Below are 22,994 nucleotides of genomic sequence, written 5' to 3'. Positions count from 1 at the left end.
TGGGAGGGGGACTGACCCTTCGACTTCCTGTATCCGGCGGGAGGACGCGGGGCTGCGTCACGTGGACGTCGTGACGCCATCCCCTCCGCGGAGGCGCGTGCGCGGTGGCACTGGCAGGGCTCTCGGGCAGCCGCGTCGGGGCTTTCGGCCGAAGCGTGACCCGCAGGTGCGTCCGGGTGCCCGGAGGAGCGGCCTTCCCGGCCTCCTGGCTCGGCCATCTCCCTGTGCTGGGGCTGGGTGTGCCGAGGACGTAGAGTGACGAACACCGTGGGAAGCATTCCTGGGGAGGCGGGGGCGGGAAGGGGAGCGCCCACGGAGACGGTGGGCGTGCCGGTGGTCGTGAGCCAAGGTCCCCCAGGCCGGCGTGAGAGCCCGGGCCTCCTTCCACTTCTCCGAGGGCGAGACGGGAGCGGGACCTGAGCTTGCTCCACACCCGGCGGGAACCCGACTGCTCGGCTGCGACTCGCCTGCAGCCCTGGAGACTAGACACCTCCTGTCATTTTCCCGGTTGCTGGAAGCAGAAGTTATCCAAAAACACTTCTAACTCTTTCTGAGGGCTAACCGGAGGTGTGACACCTATGAGGGCTTCCTGTTCGGCTCAGGAATTCTACAAGTGTCCTCTTTGTGTCTTGGGGCAGGGAACGGTGTAACTTTTCACACTGGAGTCTGTAATATCAGAATGACTCCCCCCCTCCCCCCATTATGATGCCGCAGAGCTCTCGGCATGGTGCTTAAGGAACAGAACATCACATCACTGGAACATGTCCTTCCCCTCCCCCCCCCATATCCTGTAAACCACACGCTTCAGTGAACGCAAAGAAACTAGGTTAGAGGGGAAATGAGTGTGGGGAGGAAGGGAATGCCTCTAGCGAGGAAATGCAAGATGCTGTAGAAGTCAGCCAGTAAGGGTGGGCTTCACGTGGCTGACCCTGGCAGGTGAGAGAGTTAGGCAGGTGCCTGCCCCAGGCAGAGGGAGTGGCCTACTGGGGGGCCTTCGGACTGCGCCAGGTGGGGATGGTGTGTGGCTGGAACATTGATGAGATCTGTAATCAACAGGGAGTGTTGGAATGGCCTCGGTTGTCTTCGGCTGAAGGTGATGGTGTATTAGCTAAGGAAAGATGTCACAGAGTACCCATAACCAGGAGTTGATACAGGAAGTTAGTGACTGAAACCCAGCGTCTTCCAAACCACGGTGGAGCTCCAGACGTGTGGGTAGTGTCCAGTGTGAGCAGTGTGAACTCAGACAAGTTCCTGTTACTTTCCTTTGTTTAGGATTTCAGTTAACGCAGAAGTGCTTTTTTGCCTTCAGAATTGTCTAAGAGCATAGCTACTAAACTGAAAATGAAACGAAAACCCCAAAGGCAAGAAAGGAAAAGATGCTCTTGGGTAATTGTGACTGTGAGCAGGAGCTTTTTACTTGTAATTTGTCCATAAATTGGCAAGCATAGTATTATTACTAAGTAATAAGTACTAAGTAGTAATACCTTGTTATTACTAAACAATATTAAGTACTAATACTTACACCTGTTACTTCAAAGAGTGTACACATTGGTCATGTGAACACTGTTGTACATAAACACAAAATGATGAAATGTGGTAAAGTAACGTAGACGCAAAGGCTGCTGGAATGAAGTCATTTGGATATTGTACTATGGCAGTAGTGCATTTTAAAAAGTGTTTTAAAAGTTTGAGAGGCAGAGCAAGACTAACAAATCTGCAGATTCATTTCTCAGATCCCCACAAAGGCCAGAGTGACGCCAAGAGCCAGAATCACAGCCCAAGTTTCCCACGTGGTGGCAGGGACTGGGTTACCTCTTGGGGTCCCCGTTAGCAGGAGGCTGGACCTGGGAGTGCAGCCAGGACTTAACCCCAGGTGCTGGGATCTGGGACTCGGACACCTTCAGTACAAGGACAGCTGTGCTCACAGCTCATGTTCATCTCTCAAACATCTGCTAGTGTTTACACATTTAGCAAACTGAGATTTTTAAAAAAGGGATTGGTATGCCCTGTAAGTACAGAATTCATGAACTGAATCCTTCCTGTCTAGGAGAAAATGTGGAATATTTGCTTATGTCTTTAATAAAAATACTGTTTCATTTCACAGTTAGACTACCAGAGCATATTACGGAGTTTTAGGAGCAAGAAGGAATAGTGGGAGTTCAGTGACATGCCAGGTGGACTAGTGGTGCATCAAGCAGGAGGGGAAGAATTCAGTTCTAGCAGTTTACAAAACGATGAGTATAGTTCAGGCCTATTTGGGTGATTGGTGTGACAGCACAGACAAAAATAGGAAACAGACTAGGTCTTCTGAAACATTTCTGGAACTTGTCCATAACCTGACCTTTGCCATAACCTTGGGTTCTTGGAAAGTCCTGGAAGGGGAGTGACAGTGCTTATCACAGGATGGTACCTGATTGCAGGATGAGATCTTGCTTTCCTTTTAAAAATCAGGAAGTAGGCTAATTATCCCACATTGTTTTCTGTGAATGGAATACCTTTTCCCCTGGTTCTGTTGTTCATTATTAGGTGAGATGTGACTCTTACTGATTGGATAGTTTAAAATGCATAATGCTTAAACTGGGTATCTGTATTCCATGCTCCTACAGTTGATTGGATCATTTGTATTGTGCACTGATGTAAGCTTGGTTGATTGATTTGCTTCCTGTGCCAGTGCTCTGTTAGTTGATTGCTTAAGAATCCTTGAACATGGCTCATCAGGACTGCTCCGCTCTTCCACATATCATGGAATGGAGCAGTCCACTGGTTGGTGCCAGCAGGTGAACAGACTCCTGAGCTTCTAAGAGCCTGCCTCCAATTCATTTCTGGGTTAGGTTTGATCAGCCTGCAACAGTTAGTACTACCGAAAGGTGTGCTTTGTTTGAAGAGTGAAATATGCAAGGTTAGCGGTCCTGGTAGTAAGTAGAGTGGTTGTTGACACAAAGGCCTGGTAGCAGGACCAGTAGCGGGTTCATGTGCAGAATCTTCCCGGAAGCAGGCAAGGTATGAAAGGAACTGAAAAAAAGTTAAAAGCCATTTATTTTGTAGAGCTGTTCAGAGATGGATCTCTGGATGTGTGTGTTTGAGACCAGGCGGTTGGTGTGCCAGCCATGGGCAGAGAACCACGGGGAAGGATTTGATGGGTTATTGGTACGATAGTAGTAGCTGCCATTCACTGACATTCTGTAGTGTGTGCTGTGTATGTGCCGCTGTGTTTTATCCTCTGAACAAAGGTTTGTCTTTAAGTAGGAAACTGAATCCTAGGATACAAAACGATTTGCCCAAGGCCGTTTACCAAGCTGCAAGTAGCAGAGCTGGGATTTGAACTCAGTTCTGTTGACTAGCAGAGCCTTTGCTCTGGCTTCGTTGCACATTGGGTCATTCTGTAAGAGCTTGTGCTGCTGTCAGCTCCCGGCATTTTAAGGGGTGTGTCACAAAAACGAGTAAATTTGCTCTGATGGGACTTGACTTATTCATCTGTTTGTTTCGTTTAATTGTGTGTTTTTCTCTCTAGATTTTAATTTGGCTTGAAAATGAGTAAGTGCAGAAAGCCCCCAGTTCAGCAGATGGCAGAGCCAGAGGCTTTTAGCCCAGAGGTACTTGCTGACATTTCTGAACTGTTCACCAAGAACTTCCCTTACAGCAAGCCACTCAATGGTGAGTGGCAGCTGCCAAGTCCGCAAGAGATTTTCACCTGTGACCACTCAGAACTGACTGTGTTTCTTGATCTGAAACGTTCCCTAAATGAAGTGAAAAACCTATTGAGTGATAAGAAGCTGGATGAGTGGCACGAGCACACAGCCTTCACAAACAAAGCGGGGAAGATCATCTCTCACGTGAGGAAAGCTGCGAATGCCGAGCTCTGCACCCAGGCGTGGTGTAAGTTCCATGAGATTTTGTGCAACTTTCCACTCATTCCGCAGGAAGCTTTTCAGAACCAAAAACTGAATTCTGTGCACCTCTGTGAAGCTCCTGGGGCTTTCATCGCTAGCCTCAATCACTATTTAAAGTCCTACCAGTTCCCCTGTGAATGGAGTTGGGTAGCAAATACCCTAAATCCGTACCATGAGGCAAATGACAATCTGATGATGATTATGGATGACCGACTAATTGCGAATACATTGCGTTGGTGGTACTTTGGTCCCGATAACACTGGTGACATCATGACCCCAAAGTACCTGACCGGACTGCAGCATTTTGTAAGCAACATGGCGACCGTGCACCTGGTCACTGCGGATGGGAGTTTTGACTGCCAAGGGAACCCAGGTGAGCAGGAGGCCCTGGTCTCCTCTTTGCATTACTGTGAAGCTGTCACCGCTCTGACCACTCTTGGAAATGGTGGCTCTTTTGTCCTGAAGATGTTTACTTTGTTTGAACATTGCTCCATCAACCTGATGTACCTGCTGAACTGTTCATTTGACCAAGTCCATGTTTTCAAACCTGCAACTAGCAAGGCAGGGAACTCAGAAGTCTATGTGGTGTGTCTCCGCTACAAGGGAAGAGAAGCCATCTCTCCTGTGTTATCAAAGATGACGCTGAATTTTGGGACCGGAATGACCAGGAAAGCTCTCTTTCCCCATCATGCAATTCCCAAGTCCTTCCTTAAAAGACATGAAGAATGTTGTACTTTCTTTCATAGATATCAGCTGGAGACTATTTCCCAAAACATCCGTCTGTTTGAGTGCATGGAAAAAGAGGAGCAAGAGAAACTGAATAATCTAAGGGATTGTGCTGTGCAATATTTCATGCAGCAATGTCAACTGAAACCTCTTTCCAAAAATAACCGGTTAGTAAAAAAATCTAATATTGGTTGTAGTACAAATACAAAGTGGTTTGGGCAGAGGAACAGAAATTTCAAAACTTACAATGAAAGGAAGATGCTGGAAACCCTTTCGTGGAAGGAGAAAGTGGCCAAAGGGTACTTGAATAGCTGGGCAGAAGAGCACGCCGTGTACCAGCCCGGGCAGAGCTCTCTGTTGGAAGGGACAGCTTCCAACCTTGAGTGTCACTCCTGGACTGTTTTAGAAGGCAAGAAACTGCCGAAGGTCAAATGTTCCGCTTTCTGCGACGGTGAAGTCTTGAAGACTCTCAATGAAGCAATTGAGAAGTCATTAGGAGGCGCTTGGGCTCTGGGTCCCAGGCCCAAACAGCAGTATTGCTGTTCTTGCCACCTTTTTTCTGGCGACCTGGTGCTTTCTGAGGTGTTCAGCCTCATCAGGTGCCTTCAGGATGAGCAGGTTGCGGAAGCCAGCAACCCAACAAAGTGCCTGCTCGCGGGCTTGCCCGCTCTCTGGGATATCAAAATGCACGTGCCCATGGAAATTTGCCTCTTGGAGTCAGCTGAACTCGTGACTTTCAGCTGTTCCTTGCTTCATGATGGAGACCCCACTTACCAGCGGTTATTTTTGGACTGTCTTCTGCATTCGCTACAGCAGCTTCAGGCAGGAGATGTTATGGTTTTGCCGATACTTTCCTGTTTAACGAGATTTATGGCTGGTTTGATTTTTGTTCTTCACAGCTGCTTCAGGTTCGTCACGTTTTGTTGCCCCACCTCCTCTGAGCCCCTGAGGACCTGCGCAGTTCTGCTGTGTGTTGGTTATCAGGACCTTCCCAGTCCTGTTTTCCAGCACCTGCAGCATGTGAATGAACTTTTGAGCACTGCGCTTAACTCTGATTCTCCCCAGCAGATTTTACAATTTGTGCCAATGGAGGTGCTCCTTAAGAGGCCATTACTTAATTTCTTGTGGGATTTGAATGCTGCCATTGCCAAAAGACATTTACATTTAATTATTCAGGGAGAGAGAGAACTCAGCAGCCTTGCAGTATGAAATGGGACGTGGCCTTTCTGAGATTCAACTTTGTGACTTCTTGCAGTTTCTCGTGTTTATTGCATCCATTGGCTCTCTTGATTCGTTATCTTTCGTTGGAGGACAAGGGCTGCTTCTGCAACCTCCAGCTTCTTGTCATTCTGGAAAACCGTCCGCCAGTTTAGATCTCCAGGAGGTTTCTGTCCATCTGCTGGCCTGGAGTTGTCCCAGGAAGTGGTGGTGTTCAACCTTTAACATGAGCCGTGGGTATCATGCAGGGTGTGGTCACACCTGTGCTTGCCTACGCAGGTGAGGTGGTCAGATCTGCAGACTGGCACCCATGTGCCTTCGTTTCAGGTGACTGGTGTTTTCCAGCTAACGACTTCTCAGTGACTCGCGCAGTTAAGGAGTTGACAGAGGTCGATGATGGAGGCGGCCAGTCGCTCCTCGGCAATGCTGGTTTACTGCAGCCCTGGCCGCAGCAGTTGGGGCTTCCAGGGACCTCGTCTCGATGTGTGCCATTCATAGTCCTTAGACCCCGTCCTGATTTTATGTCAAGTGAGATGCAACTGGCATGCTGGTTCTATGAATATTTAACCAGCCACAACCATCCAGCTAAAAAAAGAACGGAGCAGCTACAAACCAAAGATTACGTTTAAAGCAATGAAAAACTGTCTAATCCTCTATAATCATGAAAAGCCTAATTTAGCTATGAAATTTTTGACTTGTATGAAATAATCTGAATGAAAGGACTTTTAACATTTTGAAGTATTTATAGTGTCACTGGGAATGTTGGAGTGTGGTGTGCGAGGGGTGGACTGGAGAACAGTAACGCTTTCGGGATGGTGATTCAGCATTTGAAGTTTTTGATGATTTTCAGTATGAATGTAACACTTTGCCCTTACGATAGCCATAAAATGGTTATTTTATCCATCACATTTGATTTCTTTCAAATTGTATATTTGTGTTGTGAGCCTTTCTGGCAAACTGTTAAATATTTCTTCATTGTAAGCTTCACAAAGTGGAGAATGTTTATATTCCCACATGTGCATTTTTAGGCATTTTGTTATATGAAAAATAGATGTATTCTCTGATGTATTTGGTTGATAAATATTCATCTGAAAATTTTTCATGTCTTTGCTATTTTGAGTTCCATTATAGATTCATGAATAAAGTCATTAGCAGAGTGATTTTTGTGTTCATCCTTTTTAAAGAGAATCATAGGGAAAGTTAAAATTATAACTTGGAAACAGACTTTTTTTAAAAGAGAGATTTGAATGGGAGTTAATGTTCCTTCATTTCCTCTGATTTGTATTCATTAAAATTTAGTCCTTAATATTGTAATATTTATGGAACATCTACTTTGGGAAAGAAATTGAGTACATCAGGGGTGGGGTTGGGGAGGGAAGGATGTGCACATTAGAGGTAGATTTCTGGAGATTTTCTACTGCAGACTTTATAGAAGGAGTTCCAGTTTATGATGGTGGGAGCCTGATAGAAAATAGATTAGCAGCAGAGAAAACTTGCCAGCATTTAATAGTTTTTATGCCGTGTTAGGTTAGGGCTCATAGAGACTGGTGTTTCTTATACTTACTTTAGCTGTTTGAAGTTGACAGCCTGGGTTTAGATGAAAGTGTGAGCCCCTCAAAGAAGTATTGACTGTTTAGTGTTTTACACATTGATCTTTATCATCATGTATAGCCCTTGGGGTATACTAGAATACGTTTTTAAACAAAGTTTTGAAATCTGCTGCTGTTCGATCAGTTTATTGAATTCAGATTGCTTTAGAGATGAGATTGATTTGAATGTTCAAATTGAATCGAATGAAAATGGCAGGTACCAGTATTGTACAGGAATTTCTCTTTGAAAGGGGAGGAAAATTGGTACCCCAAAAATTAGTGAGCAGAGGAGAACAGGAAAACATGAGAAAGGTTTTGGCATGTTTTATCAAATTGATTACTGCTTGAAATTTTGTAAGCATAGCATTTTAAAGATTTCTAAGCAAAATATAGAAGATTTAATAAAAAAGATGTCCTCATTTGAAAGGCAGAAGTTTTCAGAGATAGATTGTGAGCGTGAGCAAGAGAATTCTCATCTGCTGGGTCAGTCCCCGCAGGACTGCAGTTCCTGGGGCTGGGCCAGCTGAAGCCAGAAGCTGGGAGCTCTGTCTTGCAAAATATTTCATTTTTATATTCTGAAAAAACTAAGACAATACACAGATATATTCAGGCCTTATATTTAATGAACTTTAATTTGAACAAAATGTGGATGTAATGTAAATATTGCCTTCTAGTAAAATGGTGGCAGGTTATTTTGCATCAGTGGTACAGCTAGGCGTGGCCTGGCTGAAGATTGTTTCACTATATAGTTAATTTTGAAGAGAAGTAATTATTTGATAATGGGCCCTCCCTAGCTTTTTGCATTTTTAAAAAACTAGGTAAAGCGTGTTTTACGTGGACCTTAGAAGCAGTGCTAGATATAAAAAATTTAAATGTTGAAACGCAAAACACATTTCATATTTCAAATTCATTACTAAAAATTAATTTCTCTTTGGTAAACTTTTTTTTTCAGATTGGCTTAACGGACCGAGTAGCACGTAGGCTGAAGCTTGGCACTACATGTAATAACTGATAGTCCATAGATATGTTTCAGGATATGTAGTTGAAACGATAATCCTCAAAAAGAGAGGAATGAAATGTTTATTGGGAGATAATCCATACACATTGCAAATTTAAAATAAAGTGCTTTTATTTCACTCTCTTGTGATTGAATCACTTTAATAGTTGCCTTCTTGACCGTCATACAAAATGAAAAGAACAAATATCAACTTATACTGGGATGATCTGGGAAGAGGTGAGGCTTCTGTGTGGCTCCCGGGACGTGAGGGTGCCCGCTGCTTTTGATTAGTCAAGAGCTTGATAAGGTTCTTACCACTCAGCCTCAGCATTTGATTTCACTCAGTAGAAACTCAAACTTCTAGTTTCCTGTGTTCCCATGTAGATTGTGTACTCATTTATGAGTTTTTCTTACGAGTTTTTCTCATTTTCTTAGGATTTTTTATCCTTGTGTCTTCTGGAGTGTCTTCATAGGCTAAATGGCTAAAATCTTTCTGTATACCAAATGCAGCAGCATTAGTTTGGTCTATAATAGGACATTTAGTATTATTGAATGTTTCATATTGCAGCTGTATCTTCAATTTATGACTTAAATCTATTGTGATTTAAGGAAAACATGGAGACTGTCCCTTTTCTACGAAGTGTTTTTGTTCTTTGAAAAGACTCTTGCATTAAAAGTACTCCATTGCTCTTGGCATGCGTGCCTGTATTCTAAGTGCTCGTGCATCTTTCTGTCTTTTAAATTGTGCTTTCAGATTACAGAATGCAACAGATATACTAGTCTTTTTACACCTTGGAGGCATTTGGGGTGTTTCTGTTCTGTTCCCAGTGAATCTGAGGGTTGAAAAGTCAGTCTGTGGTAGGTGAGCAAAGAAAATCCAGAGCAAGGGCCTGTATTCCCTGTTTGTCTGAGGAAACACCCTCCCTCCAGCTCCCTGGTGATTCCAGAGGATCCTCTCCCTGGAGTCATTGCAGTGCCGGGATTGTTCAGTGGTCTTGCACAGTCCCTTTTTCACTCTTATTTTCTGGCCAGGGTCACAAAAGTGCAGGACTTGTACTCATTTTGTGTGCCCTGCTATCTGTATAAGTGTCTGTAGGTATTGTTTGACTTTGTTAATACAGATACCTTTAAAAAATGATTTGTCTATTTTTGTTGGAAAGGCAGATTTATAGAGAAAGATCTTCCATCTGGTGCATGCCCCAAATGGCTTCAATAGCTGGAGCTGAGTCAATCCAAAGCCAGGAGCCAGGAGCCTCCTCTGTGTCTCCCACACAGGTGTAGGGTCCCAAGGCATTTGGGCCATCCTCTGCTGCTTTCCCAGGCCATAAGCAGGGAGCTGGATGGGAAGTGAAGTGGATGGAATATGAACTGGCACCTAAATGGGATCCAAGTGCTTGCAAATGTTGGATGAGCCAATTGAGTCACCACACCAGCCCCTATTACAGATAACTTTCCAACAGGAACAAAATTGAAATTATTCAGCAAGCCCCTTGTACCCTTACCTATATTCTGTGATACTCAGAATTTGTGGTGAAATTGATGCATCCCGTTATTCTTTTCCTCTTGGAATGTTTTAAATTTGGAAAGCACACACCTATGTGTATCAGAAAAACGCTTTATCATACCTAACAAAACCACCCAATATCTAATCAGTATTGTCTCAGAAATGCCCCGTGCCATTGATTGGTTCAAGTAAGGATCCAGCATTGCTTTTACTTAGTATTTTCTGAAGTCTGCCTTATGAGTCAATCCTTTGAGATCAGAACACTTTTCTTGTCATTTCTGCAGAATTGGTTATTCTGTACCTTTTCTGCATTCTGTGATTACTTTTTAATGGTAACTCTTCCACAGATTTCCCTTAAATCGATACTTGAGGCTTGATTGCTTTGGGCAATAGTTCACAAATGGCCTGTGTACTTTGTTTTTCTTTCCTGATCAGAAGCATGAAGAGTTACTTGTTCTCAAGGACATTAAGATTAACCCAGCCACAGGTCAATTTGGTCCATCAATTATTTTGTTTCTCATGAAGTTTAGCGTCCATGGAATGTTGATGTTGCATCTGTTAGGGGTTGTAGTGTTTTTCTAATGGCATTTTCCCCCTGTATTTGGAGTTATGAAAATATACCCATTATCAATTTTTTTTTCTGAAAACTTGTACAAGAACAACTGGGCAAATTTTAGGCCTTCACCGGTTTTCAGAGGAATCTGTTGATGCCTGCTGTAATTTGGACACAATTTGTCTCCCAGTCTTGGGCAGATGGTTAAATCTCAGAGTCAACAGATTGATGGAAGAATCCAGTTCTGTCCAGGAGGTGAGCTTGGTGGGAGTTTCTGAAACCCCTGAGCAGCATGTCCTCAGAAGGCAGTCCTTGTGAGGCTCGGGAAGAGCCGGCTTGGCCCCGGCCCCTCATGCTTCCCGGGTTACTGGGTACTGCGTCCTCTGCCCGTGTTCCACCCTCTGCGTGGACAGGTGACCCGGGGGTCTTTGTGGTGGTGGTGGGCGATTATTTTGAAACTGGGAATTCATGTCTGGTTATGCATGTAATGCATTTTAGTCAGTTCCAACTCTTGTTCCCACTTGATGCTCCAATTACGCCATTTTATTTGAGTGGGTGGAGGAAGGGCTCCTTTGTGTTAATGCCTATTTTTTTTTTTAATGTGTAATTCTGTGGTCTCTGGTAGCTTCTGGCACAGTGTGTGCTGGGTTCATCTTGTAGATTTTCTGTACAGTGCTGACAACATCTGGACATGAGTTGGAATGTCTGCCATGCAGTGATTCTCAAAAAATTTTAATCAGGAGAGTTCCTTATATTGTCTTAAAAATTATTGAAGAACCCAGAAAGCTTTTGTTTATGGGAGCCGTGTCCATTGGTATTTACCATGGAAAACTAACAGGAAATGTTTGCTTTACAGATTTAAAGAGAAGTATTAGGGAGTGAGCATGTGGCCCGGTGATGAAGATGCCCACGCACGCAGCATAGGTGTGTCTGGGTTTGATTCCTGACTCCAGCTTCCCGCCAAGGCCTTGGACACGCAGGTGATGGCTTGTGTGACTGGATTCCTGCAGTCCAGGTGGGCGTGTTCCTGCTGTGGGCGTTGTCAAGCCCCAGGCTTCGTTGGCATTTTGGGAGTGAACCCAGAGGAGGGAGCTCTCTTTGTTGTGCTCTTTCTGCCTCTCAAATAAGTACAGCAGCGATAAGCCTTTATGTGTTATAAAACAACATTTTGAAATGAAACATGTTCAAGATAAGTGACATTGTTTACATTTTTGCAACTTTATGTTTGTAATGGGATACATCTGGATTCTTAGCTGATTCTACATTGAATGAGTTACAATATGTTGTTTGAAGTACTTAAGAAAATATCAACTGCCACAGATGTTTAATAGGAAAGGGGAGGAATATTTTAACCACCTCCTCAGGTAATTGTGCCTGTTTGATGCTGTATCAAAATCTGACAGGTAGTGTGTCTAACCCATTTTTATTGGAAAGAACTCTAGCTTCCGTCTATTGGTTCAGTCCTCAAATGCCCACAGTTCTTAGTGCTAGACCAGGAGTCTGAAATGCCACCTGGGTCTCCTACACAGATGTGAGGGGCCCATCTCCTGAATCATCGCCTGCTTCTCACAGGGTGTGCATTAGTGGGGACTTGGGACAAAGCGGAGCAGCCACGACTTGAGTCAGACACTCTAACACAGAATGCAGACAGCCCAAGTAGTGGCGTAAGTACTGTGCCACAATGCCAGGTGGCAGCGAAGAACTCTAATTAATCAGCTGTTTGTTCTCTGTTACACTAAATTCTTTTAACTTTATATATTTATTTTTTTGATAATCTTACTTAGTTACTTAAGATACAAAGGGTCAAGGGCTACAGGAAAGTGGGTAATGCCGTTGTTTTCATACTAATATCATCATTTTCCGCCTTGTATCTGGGGTCAGGGGAGAAATAAAGGGAAAAGCCCCATCCAGCCTTCCTCCAATCCCAGGTCCATAGGCCCTTTCTTCCCTCCCCATTTCCCCACTGTTTTCCCTGGATAGTTTTTAAGTTCTCTTGTTGAAGATGAGTTTGCTATCCATGTGTGGGCTCACTGCTCAGGTTTCTATTCTGTTCCGTTGATCTTTGTTTCTGTACCAGTGGCAGATTGTTTTGATGACCACTGCCCTGTAGTATGTCTTGAAATCTGGAATTGTGATTCCTCCAGCTTTATTTTTATTCTTCAGGATACCTTCCTAATTAACTTGTTATCTGCCAAAGCTAGAACTCAGTCAAGCATCATGGCCACCTAGATGGAGCAGTGGGTTAGAAGTGCAGGAGTCTTCCTCCCCGCTCTGCCTGTCACTGTCTCCCACAGTGATAACATGACTTCTGACATCCGAGATGGACCTTACGTTTGGACTATCTGTAAACACCGTCATCCCACATGTGTTCATTTATGTCTGGCTCTTTTCCCGGGTGGTATTTGTGAGATTGTATTGTATCATGTGTAGTTTTTCATTGTGTGAGTATGCCATGGTTTGTTCATTTTACTGTGGACCTACACTGGGCATGTTTCCAGTGTGGGTTATTATGAGCATTCTTGTACATTCTGTTTGGTGCACTCACGAGTTCGTTCTCACTAGATGTCGTGTTAGCTTTCTAGAGCTCTTGTAGCCACAAACTAAGTGATTTAAAAAATATTTGTTATCTCACACAGTCCCGGAGGCCAGGATTTCAGATTTCAAAGTGTTGGCTGGACTTTCCTCCCTGTAGTGGCTCTAGGGCAGGATCTGTTCCAGGCCTTCCTTCTAATTTTATAGAAGTCCCTTGATTTACGATTGCATAATTCCAGGTTTCACAGGGAGATCCCCCTAGTTAAATGTCTATGTTCATATGACATTTTTAATGCTGAATTAACAACCTGCCTCATTCCAACATTGTACACAGCCATTTACACCTGCAACAACTCCATTTCCAGGTGACGTCACCTTCTGAGGTGCTGCCATTAAGAGTTCAACATGACAGCTTGTGGCAGGCACCACAGTTTAACATGACAGATATGTAACTGGCAGTGAAATTGCTGGGTTATAGAGTAGTTAGGAGACACTACAACCATTTCCCAGAGTGTCCTAATTAATTAGTGTCCTAATTAATTATTCTCTTAGTTGGTATTTCAAATAGTGCGAAGTGACTTTCAGTAACCTCATGTTACTACATTGTCAAGGTGAAGCGTTCCAAGAAGCATACAAGGAACTCCTACGTACTGCTTGTCCACATTCTTCAGCTCTTAGCTTTTCCTCCTATCTATCCTGCTGTGAATATACATACTTCTGTTATCGGAACCATTTGGCAAGAATAACTTAGCAGCCCTGTATCCCTTTATCCCTAAATCTTTAAGTGTGTATCCTTAAAACAGGGAAACTCCCTTATACAACTGCAGTACACTGATCAAAATCAGAACCTTTAATATTGATACAACACCAGGGGCAGGGAATCCTTTTTCTGCCAAGGGCCATTTGGATGGTTACAGCATTGTCTCTGGGCTGTACTAATTTATCAGCTCACATATTAGCCTGCTGTGGATTTACTGAATTCCATGTCCAGTAGTTGCATTGGCAAGGCTGGATGTTGCCCACCTGGGCTGCATTCACATTGCGTCTATTTCCCTAATAATGTTCTTTATAGCTTCCTCTCCTTCAAGAGACAGTCTGTAACAATACACTCTATCTTTTTAAAAAGATTTATTTATTTTTATTGAAAAGACAGATCTACAGTAAGAAGGAGAGACATAGAGAAAGATTTTCTGTCAGCTGCTGGTTTATTCTCTAATTGACCGCAAAGGCTGGAACTGAGCTGATCCAAAGCCAGGAGCCAGGAGCTTCTTTTGGGTCTCCCACACCGGTACAGGGTCCCAAGGCTTTGGGCTGTCCTTCCCTGCTTTCCCAGGCGACAAGCAGGGAGCTGGATGAGAGTGAAACAGCCAAGACACAAACTATCACCCATATGGGGTCCTGGCACTTGCAAGGAGAGGATTAGGCAATTGAGTCATGCTAAGCCCTGTATTTGATTTTAAAGTCTCTTTACTTAGGAGACTTCTTAGCTGTTCTTTTTCTTATAAGCAACTTAGACCAGTCATTTTTGCAGAATGGATCTCAATTTGCATTGCTTTGTGTTTCCTCGCATTTTAGTTGAAGTTAAGGTGGGGAAACACACACACACACACACACACACACACACACACAGAGAAGTGGTAATGTTTCATTTTCAGCACCTCTTATCCAGGGGCAGGGGATGTTACAATCAGTGTTGATGTTCATTTTGGTTACTATGTATTGTCTGCCAAATTTCTCCATTGTCCTTGAGTTTATTCACCTTTTTTTCTGCTGTCATGAGTCAGCTGTTAATTCTGAATTCTGTCTGGTGAGTTGTTGTTTTTTTAAATCTCAGATGTTTTATTATCCAGTATTGTGCTTTTTGCTTGACTACATTTTTTTTTTTACAGTTTCTGTTTTTCTGCATTTACGATCCCTATGTTCATTCCATATGATCATATTTTCCTTAGATCATTTAATTACTTATATTAGAGAAACTTTATCTGAGTAAATCCAATTTTTTTTTTACTGTTTTTCTCATAAGTGTGAATTATATAATACTTCTTCCTCACATGTCTCATAATTCTTTTTTTTTCAAAACATTGTGGGTGGCGTGTTTGATAATTTTGAAATCTCTGTCCTAACAGGCATTTTACTTTGAATTCCAGACTCAGTTTCCCATTTTTGAAAGTACCTGACAGTTATGCTTAGTTGGTTTTTCTGTCATTTTTGGATATGTATCTTTTATTTATTTATTTTTAGTAATCTGGTTACTGTCTTTTACTTACAATCTCATCTCCTCTGAACATTTTCAGCTCACAGGTTGGTGAATGATTTGGGCAAAAATTACAGAGAAAAGCTAGTGCTCATATTTCTTTGATTCTCATCTTCCTGAGATTTTGGTCCCTTGTTTTTTAGCTACTCTTGAAGACTCTGGCCCAATTCCTTGACTCCATTAGCTAGTAGGATTACATATTTCCTGTTGAATTTGAGCCTTTTCATGGGAACAGGCTGCAGAGCATCTTCAAATGACCAGCCTATGTTGTACAGAAATTATTTCTTGCCATTCCCTGGGATGGAGGTCAACTCCCCGCCGTTCAGATCTGTTTCTCTCCACTTCAAATCAGTCTTTTAAAAAAACATTTTGTCTGGAATGAAAATTATTGTATAATTACTATCTTTCGGATAGTTAATATGCTATACGCTACTCCACCATTACTGAAGAGGTAATTTAGAATGGTTTTGTTAAAGCTTCTCTGGTCTTAGATTTAATTGAGGTGCCTAAAGTGATTTTGTTAATACAGTTCACATCTGGTTTCACAAATTAATCATTAATTAGTCACCAAGGACTCTTGGGTGCTTCCACATGGCCTGGAGAAAGTCAGGTGTAAGAATATATGGATTTCTGCTGGTGTTGATTGGATGTTTTCTGTGATCCAGACTAGCGAAGTTTAACCCTTTGTGAAAGAGCTGTGTTGTGATCTTTCCAGGCTCCTAATTTGGCTGATGGAATGAAGGCTAGGCAATTACTGTCTTTCATTTCCAGGGCTGAATGTCCCACATTTGCAGAGTTACATTCGACTTTGCTTATTTAAACGCTATTTTTGTCCTTGGACTACTGAAATCACAGATGTTATTAAAGCATGTTTTTCTGTAAACTTTGTAAAGAAGGAGGAAAGTAATGAATTTGGGAGGTTCTGGTAGTTAGGAGAGATTTTTACTAGAATTTCAAAGAGCAGGAATGCAATATTATAAGGCAAGGTTTTCTTTTATCTTTGTATCTCCAATTTGTATCCAAATAGCGTTAGACTAACAGTTTTCTGATTTATATAATCTTTTAACATGTATTCAAAATGTGTAACTCAAAATAGGTAGATTTCTTTTTTTCTTTCAATTTTATTTTGCTTGAGAAATTTCAAACCTACGGAAAAGTACTAAGAACTAAAATGAGCATGTTACATCCTTCACCTATGAGTGTTTGGCATTTGAGATTTAGTGATCAATTGGCTTTGCGCATGGGTAGAGGTGTGTTACTTTCTCACTGAGAAACACCAGCCATTGCTTCCTCTGCCCCACACCATGTATGGTTTGCCTGCCTACAGGCTATCACTTAAACATCTCTTGTTTATATGAACTTTTAAAATTGATTGATTTATGTGTTTAAAGGAGTTACAAAGAAGGGGAAAGAGAGAAAGAGAAGGGGAGAAGGAGGAAGAAACAGAGTGAGGAAGAGAAGAGAGGAGAAGAGAAGAGAAGAGAAGAGAAGAGAAGGAAATAGATGTCTTCCTTTCTCTTTCTGAATGACCACAGTGACCACAGAGGGTCAGAGACAGGCCAGTGTGAACCAGGAGCCATGATATTCCTCCAGGTCTCACACCTGGGCACAGGGGCCCAAGCCCTTATAATGATCTCATGGAAACTGACAATTAGAAATCGTACTTGGTATAACATCCTACCAGAAATGGCAAGTGCAGGAAGCGAGAACACGTTAGTGATTGCCATGTGGTCTCGGTCAGGAAAGACTGCTGTATGTGACAGTGGGTGTTTTCTGGCTGTGACTAGCTGCTTAGATTGTCTTGCCGTGGCCTTTGCAGGGCAAGTGTTTTTAATTTTTACGAAGTCCAGTGCCTCAGTTCTTTCTCATCTAGAGCATGCTGTATCTAAACACTCTTTACCTAACCTAAGATGATAAGGATTTTATGTTGTTTTCTTTTAGCCATTTTGCTATTTTACATTTTATGTTTATTTCTGTCACCTATTTGGAGATAATTTGGGAATAACATGAGATAAGGGTGGTCAAGGTTAATTTTCTTTTTGCACATGTAAGTTGTTATGTATCATACATAAAGTTGTTAAATATTATATATATCAAGCATTGTATATGAGTAATTTTACATATAAAATATTAGATTATATATAAATAAATTATTAAAAATTTGCTGTTGAATTGCTCTGAAAATGACCTAGACCTTGGATTATGTTGCACTACTCTCAGTGTCCATATTTGGGTTATTTACACTGTCTTCATTGCTGTGGTTTTCTAGGCAGTCTTTACATCACTCAGAGTGAGTCTTAAACTTTCTCTGCCCTGAAAGTATAGTGACTATTTGGATTCCTTTGTCTTTCCACACATTTTGCTGCAGTTAGCTCGTCAGTGTGTAGAAGAGAATTCTGTTGTGACTCACTGGGATTGTGTTGAATCTGTTGATTCCTTGTATTATACTCTCACTGCATCATCCAGATAGTGGATAGGGTCCCTCTCCCCGTTGGTCCAGGTGGATTTTGGTTTCTTCATTGCCGTTTTGCAGATTTCGGCACACAGATTTTGTGTAGATCATCTCTACATTAAGCCTGTACACTTCCTTATGAGTCTACTGAAACACTATTACCTTTTCTGTATTGATTTTCTGCAATGACTTTGCACCCATAAATATATGCCTTTTCAGATGTTTATGATTTGCAGTCACTGGACTTCTTGAAGACTCTTGATATGTGTGTTAATGAAAACTACTGGTCTTTAGATTTCTCATGAAGCCTGGTTTTGGCATCAGGATCATGTTATCCTCATGAAACAAGTCCAGGAAGGTCCTCTTTTTCTGGAAAAGATTCCGTAGAATTGATATTTCTTTCTTAAGTAATTGACATAATTCACTGCTGAAATCATCCAGGACTCAAGTTTATGTTTGTTGGAAGGTTTTAAACTATGGATTCTATTTCTTTATAGCCAGGCAATTATTTATCTTCTTGAGTGAATTTTAGTTTATATCTTTCATGGAGCTGGTCCATGTCATCTAAATTTTTAAGTTTATGGAAAAGAATCTTTTGTAATTTTGTAGTCTTTTTTTAAAAAGATACTTATTTTTATTTGAAAGTTAGAATTACAGAAAGAGAGAGATACAGAGAGATCTTTCATCCGTTGGTTTACTCCCCAGATGGCTACAATGACCAGGGATGGGCCAGGTGGAAATCAGGAGCTGGGAGTTTCTTCTAGGTTTACCACATAGGTTGTAGGAACCCAGATACTTGGACCACCTTCCACTGCTTCTCCCAGGCCATTAGCATGGAGCCAGAAAATAAGTATAGCAGCATTACAGGAACTAGCATCTGTGGGGAATGTTGACATGCCAGCCCCCCTGTTATTTTTATATATATATAATGATTACATGGTTGATCCGGGTGGGAAGGATTGATGTTTAGGGAAAATTGGGTGAACTCATTGTTTCCAAGTTTACTATTTCTTCTTGATGTTTCTGGGGGAAGGGGAGAGACAAAGGAGGAAACCACAAGACTCTCTAAACGTCCCAGTACCCAGTGATGAGGAACCACCACCTCATATCAACCCAGAGTCTCAATGTGTACCTATTCCAAGTGGTTTGGATAGTTCTGAAATGCTACCAATTTCACTGATCCAAGGATGATGTCACCCTCTCATCGTCCATCGGTTGACATAGTAAGCCTCAGGTCTCCATTCACCGAGATTTTTTGCTGTCATCATTTGACGGGGGTAGTTGTCAAGTTTGTTCTATTTTTCTTTTTCTACTATGGCACCAAATGAGTTGCCATATTCTCCTTTTACAACAGGGCCTGTGTCCACAGCTCTGCCTTTTTCACTAATTGGGACATGTTCTTGCATTCTGGCCCCCTCTGTTATCTTTCTAATATCTGTGGCACAAAGCAATAATCCTGTCCTCTTTTGCATTCTTAAAATTAGTGATTTCTAGGAGAATCAAGATGGTGGAGTAGGGTAAGGACACTCTTAAATAGACAAACATTAGCCAGTGTGAAGCAGAGAGGGTACATGCCAGGAAATAGGAGAGGACAGAACAATAGCAGAGGAACACCTGGAGACTGACAGACACAGGAAAGCAGTAGACACAATGGTGTGGTGTTGCAGTGACTGATACCCCAGCAGCATTCAGGGCAATCTGAATTGTACCAGCAACCGGAACTCCAGCAGCAACAAGGTAGGAAGGGACGTTCACCAGGAGCTCAGAAGGCGAAACCAGACCAAGAACTGCTCATCCTGTTGGTCTGTTTGATTTGACCAGGAGCAGAGACAGAGCAGCAGGTCCCACACGGGCAGAGCGGGAACAAGGTGGATTTCACAGCCCAGTCTGGATCAGGTGCCATTTTGTGTAGGGAGATAAAGATTATGGGACAGTACTGCACATGCACTGAAATGGGAGTGAACTCATTTCTGGCTCAGTGAACTGCAACAGTGTGGCATCCTACAGGTTCTACTCAAGACAGGTCCAGGTAGCCCTCAGACCTGATAACCAGCAGATCAATTTTACAATTTCTATAATAAAAATTTTTTTTTTTAAAAAGATTTATTCAGTTTTATTACAAAGTCAGATATACAGAGAAGAAGAGAGACAGAGAGGAAGATCTTCCGTCCGATGATTCACTCCCCAAGTGAGCCGCAACGGGCCAGTGCGCGCCAATCCGAAGCCGGGAACCAGGAACCTCTCCCGGGTCTCCCACGCGGGTGCAGGGTCCCAAAGCATTGGGCCGTCCTCGACTGCTTTCCCAGGCCACAGGCAGGGAGCTGGATGGGAAGCGGAGCTGCCGGGATAAGAACCCATGCCCATATGGGATCCCGGCATGTTCAAGGCGAGGACTTTAGCTGCTAGGCCACTCCGCCGGGCCCAATAAAAATGTTTTTAAAGAGATTCAGTTCAGAGCCCTGAAACAAACTTCCCAGCCTACAGTTTAATCCATGCGGTGACTTTTTCTTGTGCATATCAGAGGGCAAGTAGCATGTCTGCGAAGTTTATAAGAAAACTAACTGCTTCAATTATTTATTTATTTTTTTTTTTTTGAGAAAATGAGGTAGTCTGTGATGTGGTAGAAACAGGGAGAAAAAAAGAGAAGAGAAAAGATGCCATGGTTTTGAAGTGTTTCAGTCCTGTCCACATACATTGAAACAGGGCGGGTGGCATGGGCCTCGCGGTGGGTGGCATGGGCCTCGTGGTGGGTGGCATGGGCCTCGCGGCTGCCTTGCTAAACCTGACTCAGCTTAGTGTCTGTTTGGTGCAGGTTTACTTGACAAGGGAGACGCTGCGCTTTGCTTTGCTTTATATCCAGGTTCTCACGTCTCCTCTTTTCCCTCTGTTCATTATAGAAAAAAGGTGGATGACTTGTGATGGGAAGGCTGGAAACTCCAAGGGGCAAGGTGTGTGGCCTATGTTGACAGTGAGTGGTATCCTCACTACCACTTCTGGCACATGTGACAGTAATCAAATAAATGTTGTATGAAGAAATTAGCGAATAAAGTCACATTTGCTGCTGGTACACAATTGTAACTCGATAAACACTGTCTCTGTTGGATTAAATTGTGAGTGACACAACTGAAAAGAGAACTTTTCCATTGTGTGCAGTGAACGCTGGATCTGTTTGCAAAACGTTCAGATGTGCTGAGACAGGGCAAGGGACGCCAGCATGAAGAGCAGCTTTCAGAGCGATAGGATGACACACCAGTGCAGTTGCGTGCTCCCCACTTTATTTTCAAATCTGTAGAAATAGCTGGTCCTCTGTCTCTGCTAAGAGAATCAGGAGACTTTGTAATATCCTGCCTGCAACAAGTTGGAATGACAAGTGTCCTTAAATAAACAGGAGCAATTAATCATGGTGCTACTGCTTGTTCTGATGAGCATGCGGGAGTGACAAGTTATTAATAAGTCTGCAGCTTGTACTAGGAAGGTGGCTAAGGAGGTGCTGTGGTTTAATTTACATCTTTGGAAGACTCCAAAGATTTAATAATGTCCCTGCCTCATACATCAAACCAATACCCTGGAGGCAGAAAAGCAAAACATTTTAAACTGCTAATCGGAGAAGCAATAAAGTACTGTCTCAAGTCACAGATAAATCGAATCTCTGGTAGTCTCTGCAGACCCCTAGATTGTGTGATTAATTCAGATTCTAAAGCCACTCAGAATTAGGGGGGCCCTGGCTCACAAACTGGCTGAGCCCGACTTCTCTAGGCGTAACAAATCTCATTCGATGGTTTAGATCAAGGACAGTGAAGGATCTGGGCTTAGATTCCTCCACCTCAATAATGTGTTTCACCCTGTAGATGAACTACAATATATCATGGTCTGGCAACATACATGAAATGAAGGTTTGCTTGTGAATGATTGCTCTTACGTGGGGTTTGAACTGGCTTTCGGCTTAGATGGGATGTGTTCTTAAGAGACCCAAAGGTGTCTTGAAGTTTCTGTGTTCCAGCTGGGCAAAATGGGATCCTGAAGGGAAAAATAACCCTCTGTGGCATGGTGAGCCTTTTGTGAAACCAAAAATTTCCGGATTTGCAGTTCCTTTATTTGTAAGCAACAGAACTGTAGTGGTGGGGGGGAGGGGACTATACTGACTTTGTGAATTTGGAAAACCACCTCCTTATTCATATAAAAATATCTTACTCATGAACAGAATGGGATATTGGGATTCTTTAAAAAGGAGGAACGTAGAGTTATGAGTATTTGTCATATGCGTATGTGTCTTTATTACTCCTGTTTGTCATGAGTTGTTTTCATAAGGGGTTGTAAATCATGTTCTGTAGCTCATCTGTTTACTAACACTGTTTCCACTCTCAACTGCAATGTTTAATGCACTGCTGTAGGGAATGAAGAAAAGAGTCTAACTGGTTGATCTAAAAAGAGCCAGTTTCCCCCTTGACGATCCCTGAATTATAGCTGTGAATTAGGGTTGCGTGGTGCCATGTCTTCTCGCATAATTCTATTCTAATTCTTCAGAGGGTCACTAGCAGAAAGGAAAGCTCATGGCAGCCCTGGTGTCCCAAGGCTGGCTCTGCATGCCCCTCTCTAAGGGAGTCTCTTTTTCCCTGACCAGGAAGGAGTTCATACTGGGCCAGGTTGGAGAAGCCTTGTAGGAAAGTCTCTCAGCAAATGGGCCCTGAATGCTCTGTGTGTCAGGTCCTGCTTGGTCCTACTGAGAGGGGAAGGATGGAGGCAGAGAGCACTGTGTCAGCTTCCTTTTGCTACTGGGGCAAGTTCTCCCAAGTACAGTGGCTTCCAGCAAGACAGCTTTGTTATCTTACTGTTCCTGAAGACTGGAAGCCTAAAACCAAGGGGTTGGCAGTTTGCCCTGTGTTCCTTTGTGGGACCTCGAGGGTAGCATCTGTCTTATCCAGCTTCTAGAGCCCATCCACAAGGCCCCATGGTTCCTTCATGGTCACTTCCAATCTGGTTGCCAGTGTTGCGTGGCCTACTCAGTCCGATATCCTCCCCTTTACAGGCACTCTGTGCTGATGACACTGAGCCCACCCACACAATCCACCATCATCTTCCCCAGCCAAAGGTCTTTAGTCACATTTGTTGAGTTCTCCTTTTCTATACAAAGTAATACTCACAAATTAGACATCTTTGAGGGGCTATTAGGCAGCACATGTTTGATCACTAAGATCCCCTGCCACTCTCTTAAATTGATGTAACTAATACATGGCTTTCTTCACCTTTCTGAGTCCTGATCTTATTTACAGAACGGTCAG

The 22,994-nt window shown here is 42.9% G+C and overlaps 1 protein-coding gene across 1 annotated transcript; it reads left to right on the top strand.

The window, feature by feature from the left end:
• Nucleotides 1-121: 121 nt before the first annotated feature.
• CMTR2 (cap methyltransferase 2) lies at nucleotides 122-6,590 on the top strand. Its single transcript, XM_004584187.2, has 2 exons — nucleotides 122-166; nucleotides 3,512-6,590. Exon 2 carries the CDS (start codon nucleotides 3,531-3,533, stop codon nucleotides 5,823-5,825), a length of 2,295 nt encoding a protein of 764 aa, XP_004584244.2. The 5' UTR covers nucleotides 122-166; nucleotides 3,512-3,530; the 3' UTR covers nucleotides 5,826-6,590.
• The last annotated feature ends 16,404 nt before the right edge of the window (nucleotides 6,591-22,994 follow it).

Source organism: Ochotona princeps, chromosome 16 (genome assembly GCF_030435755.1).
Source record: "Ochotona princeps isolate mOchPri1 chromosome 16, mOchPri1.hap1, whole genome shotgun sequence".
NCBI lineage: Eukaryota > Metazoa > Chordata > Mammalia > Lagomorpha > Ochotonidae > Ochotona > Ochotona princeps.
This window is presented reverse-complemented; position numbering and strand designations above follow the sequence as displayed.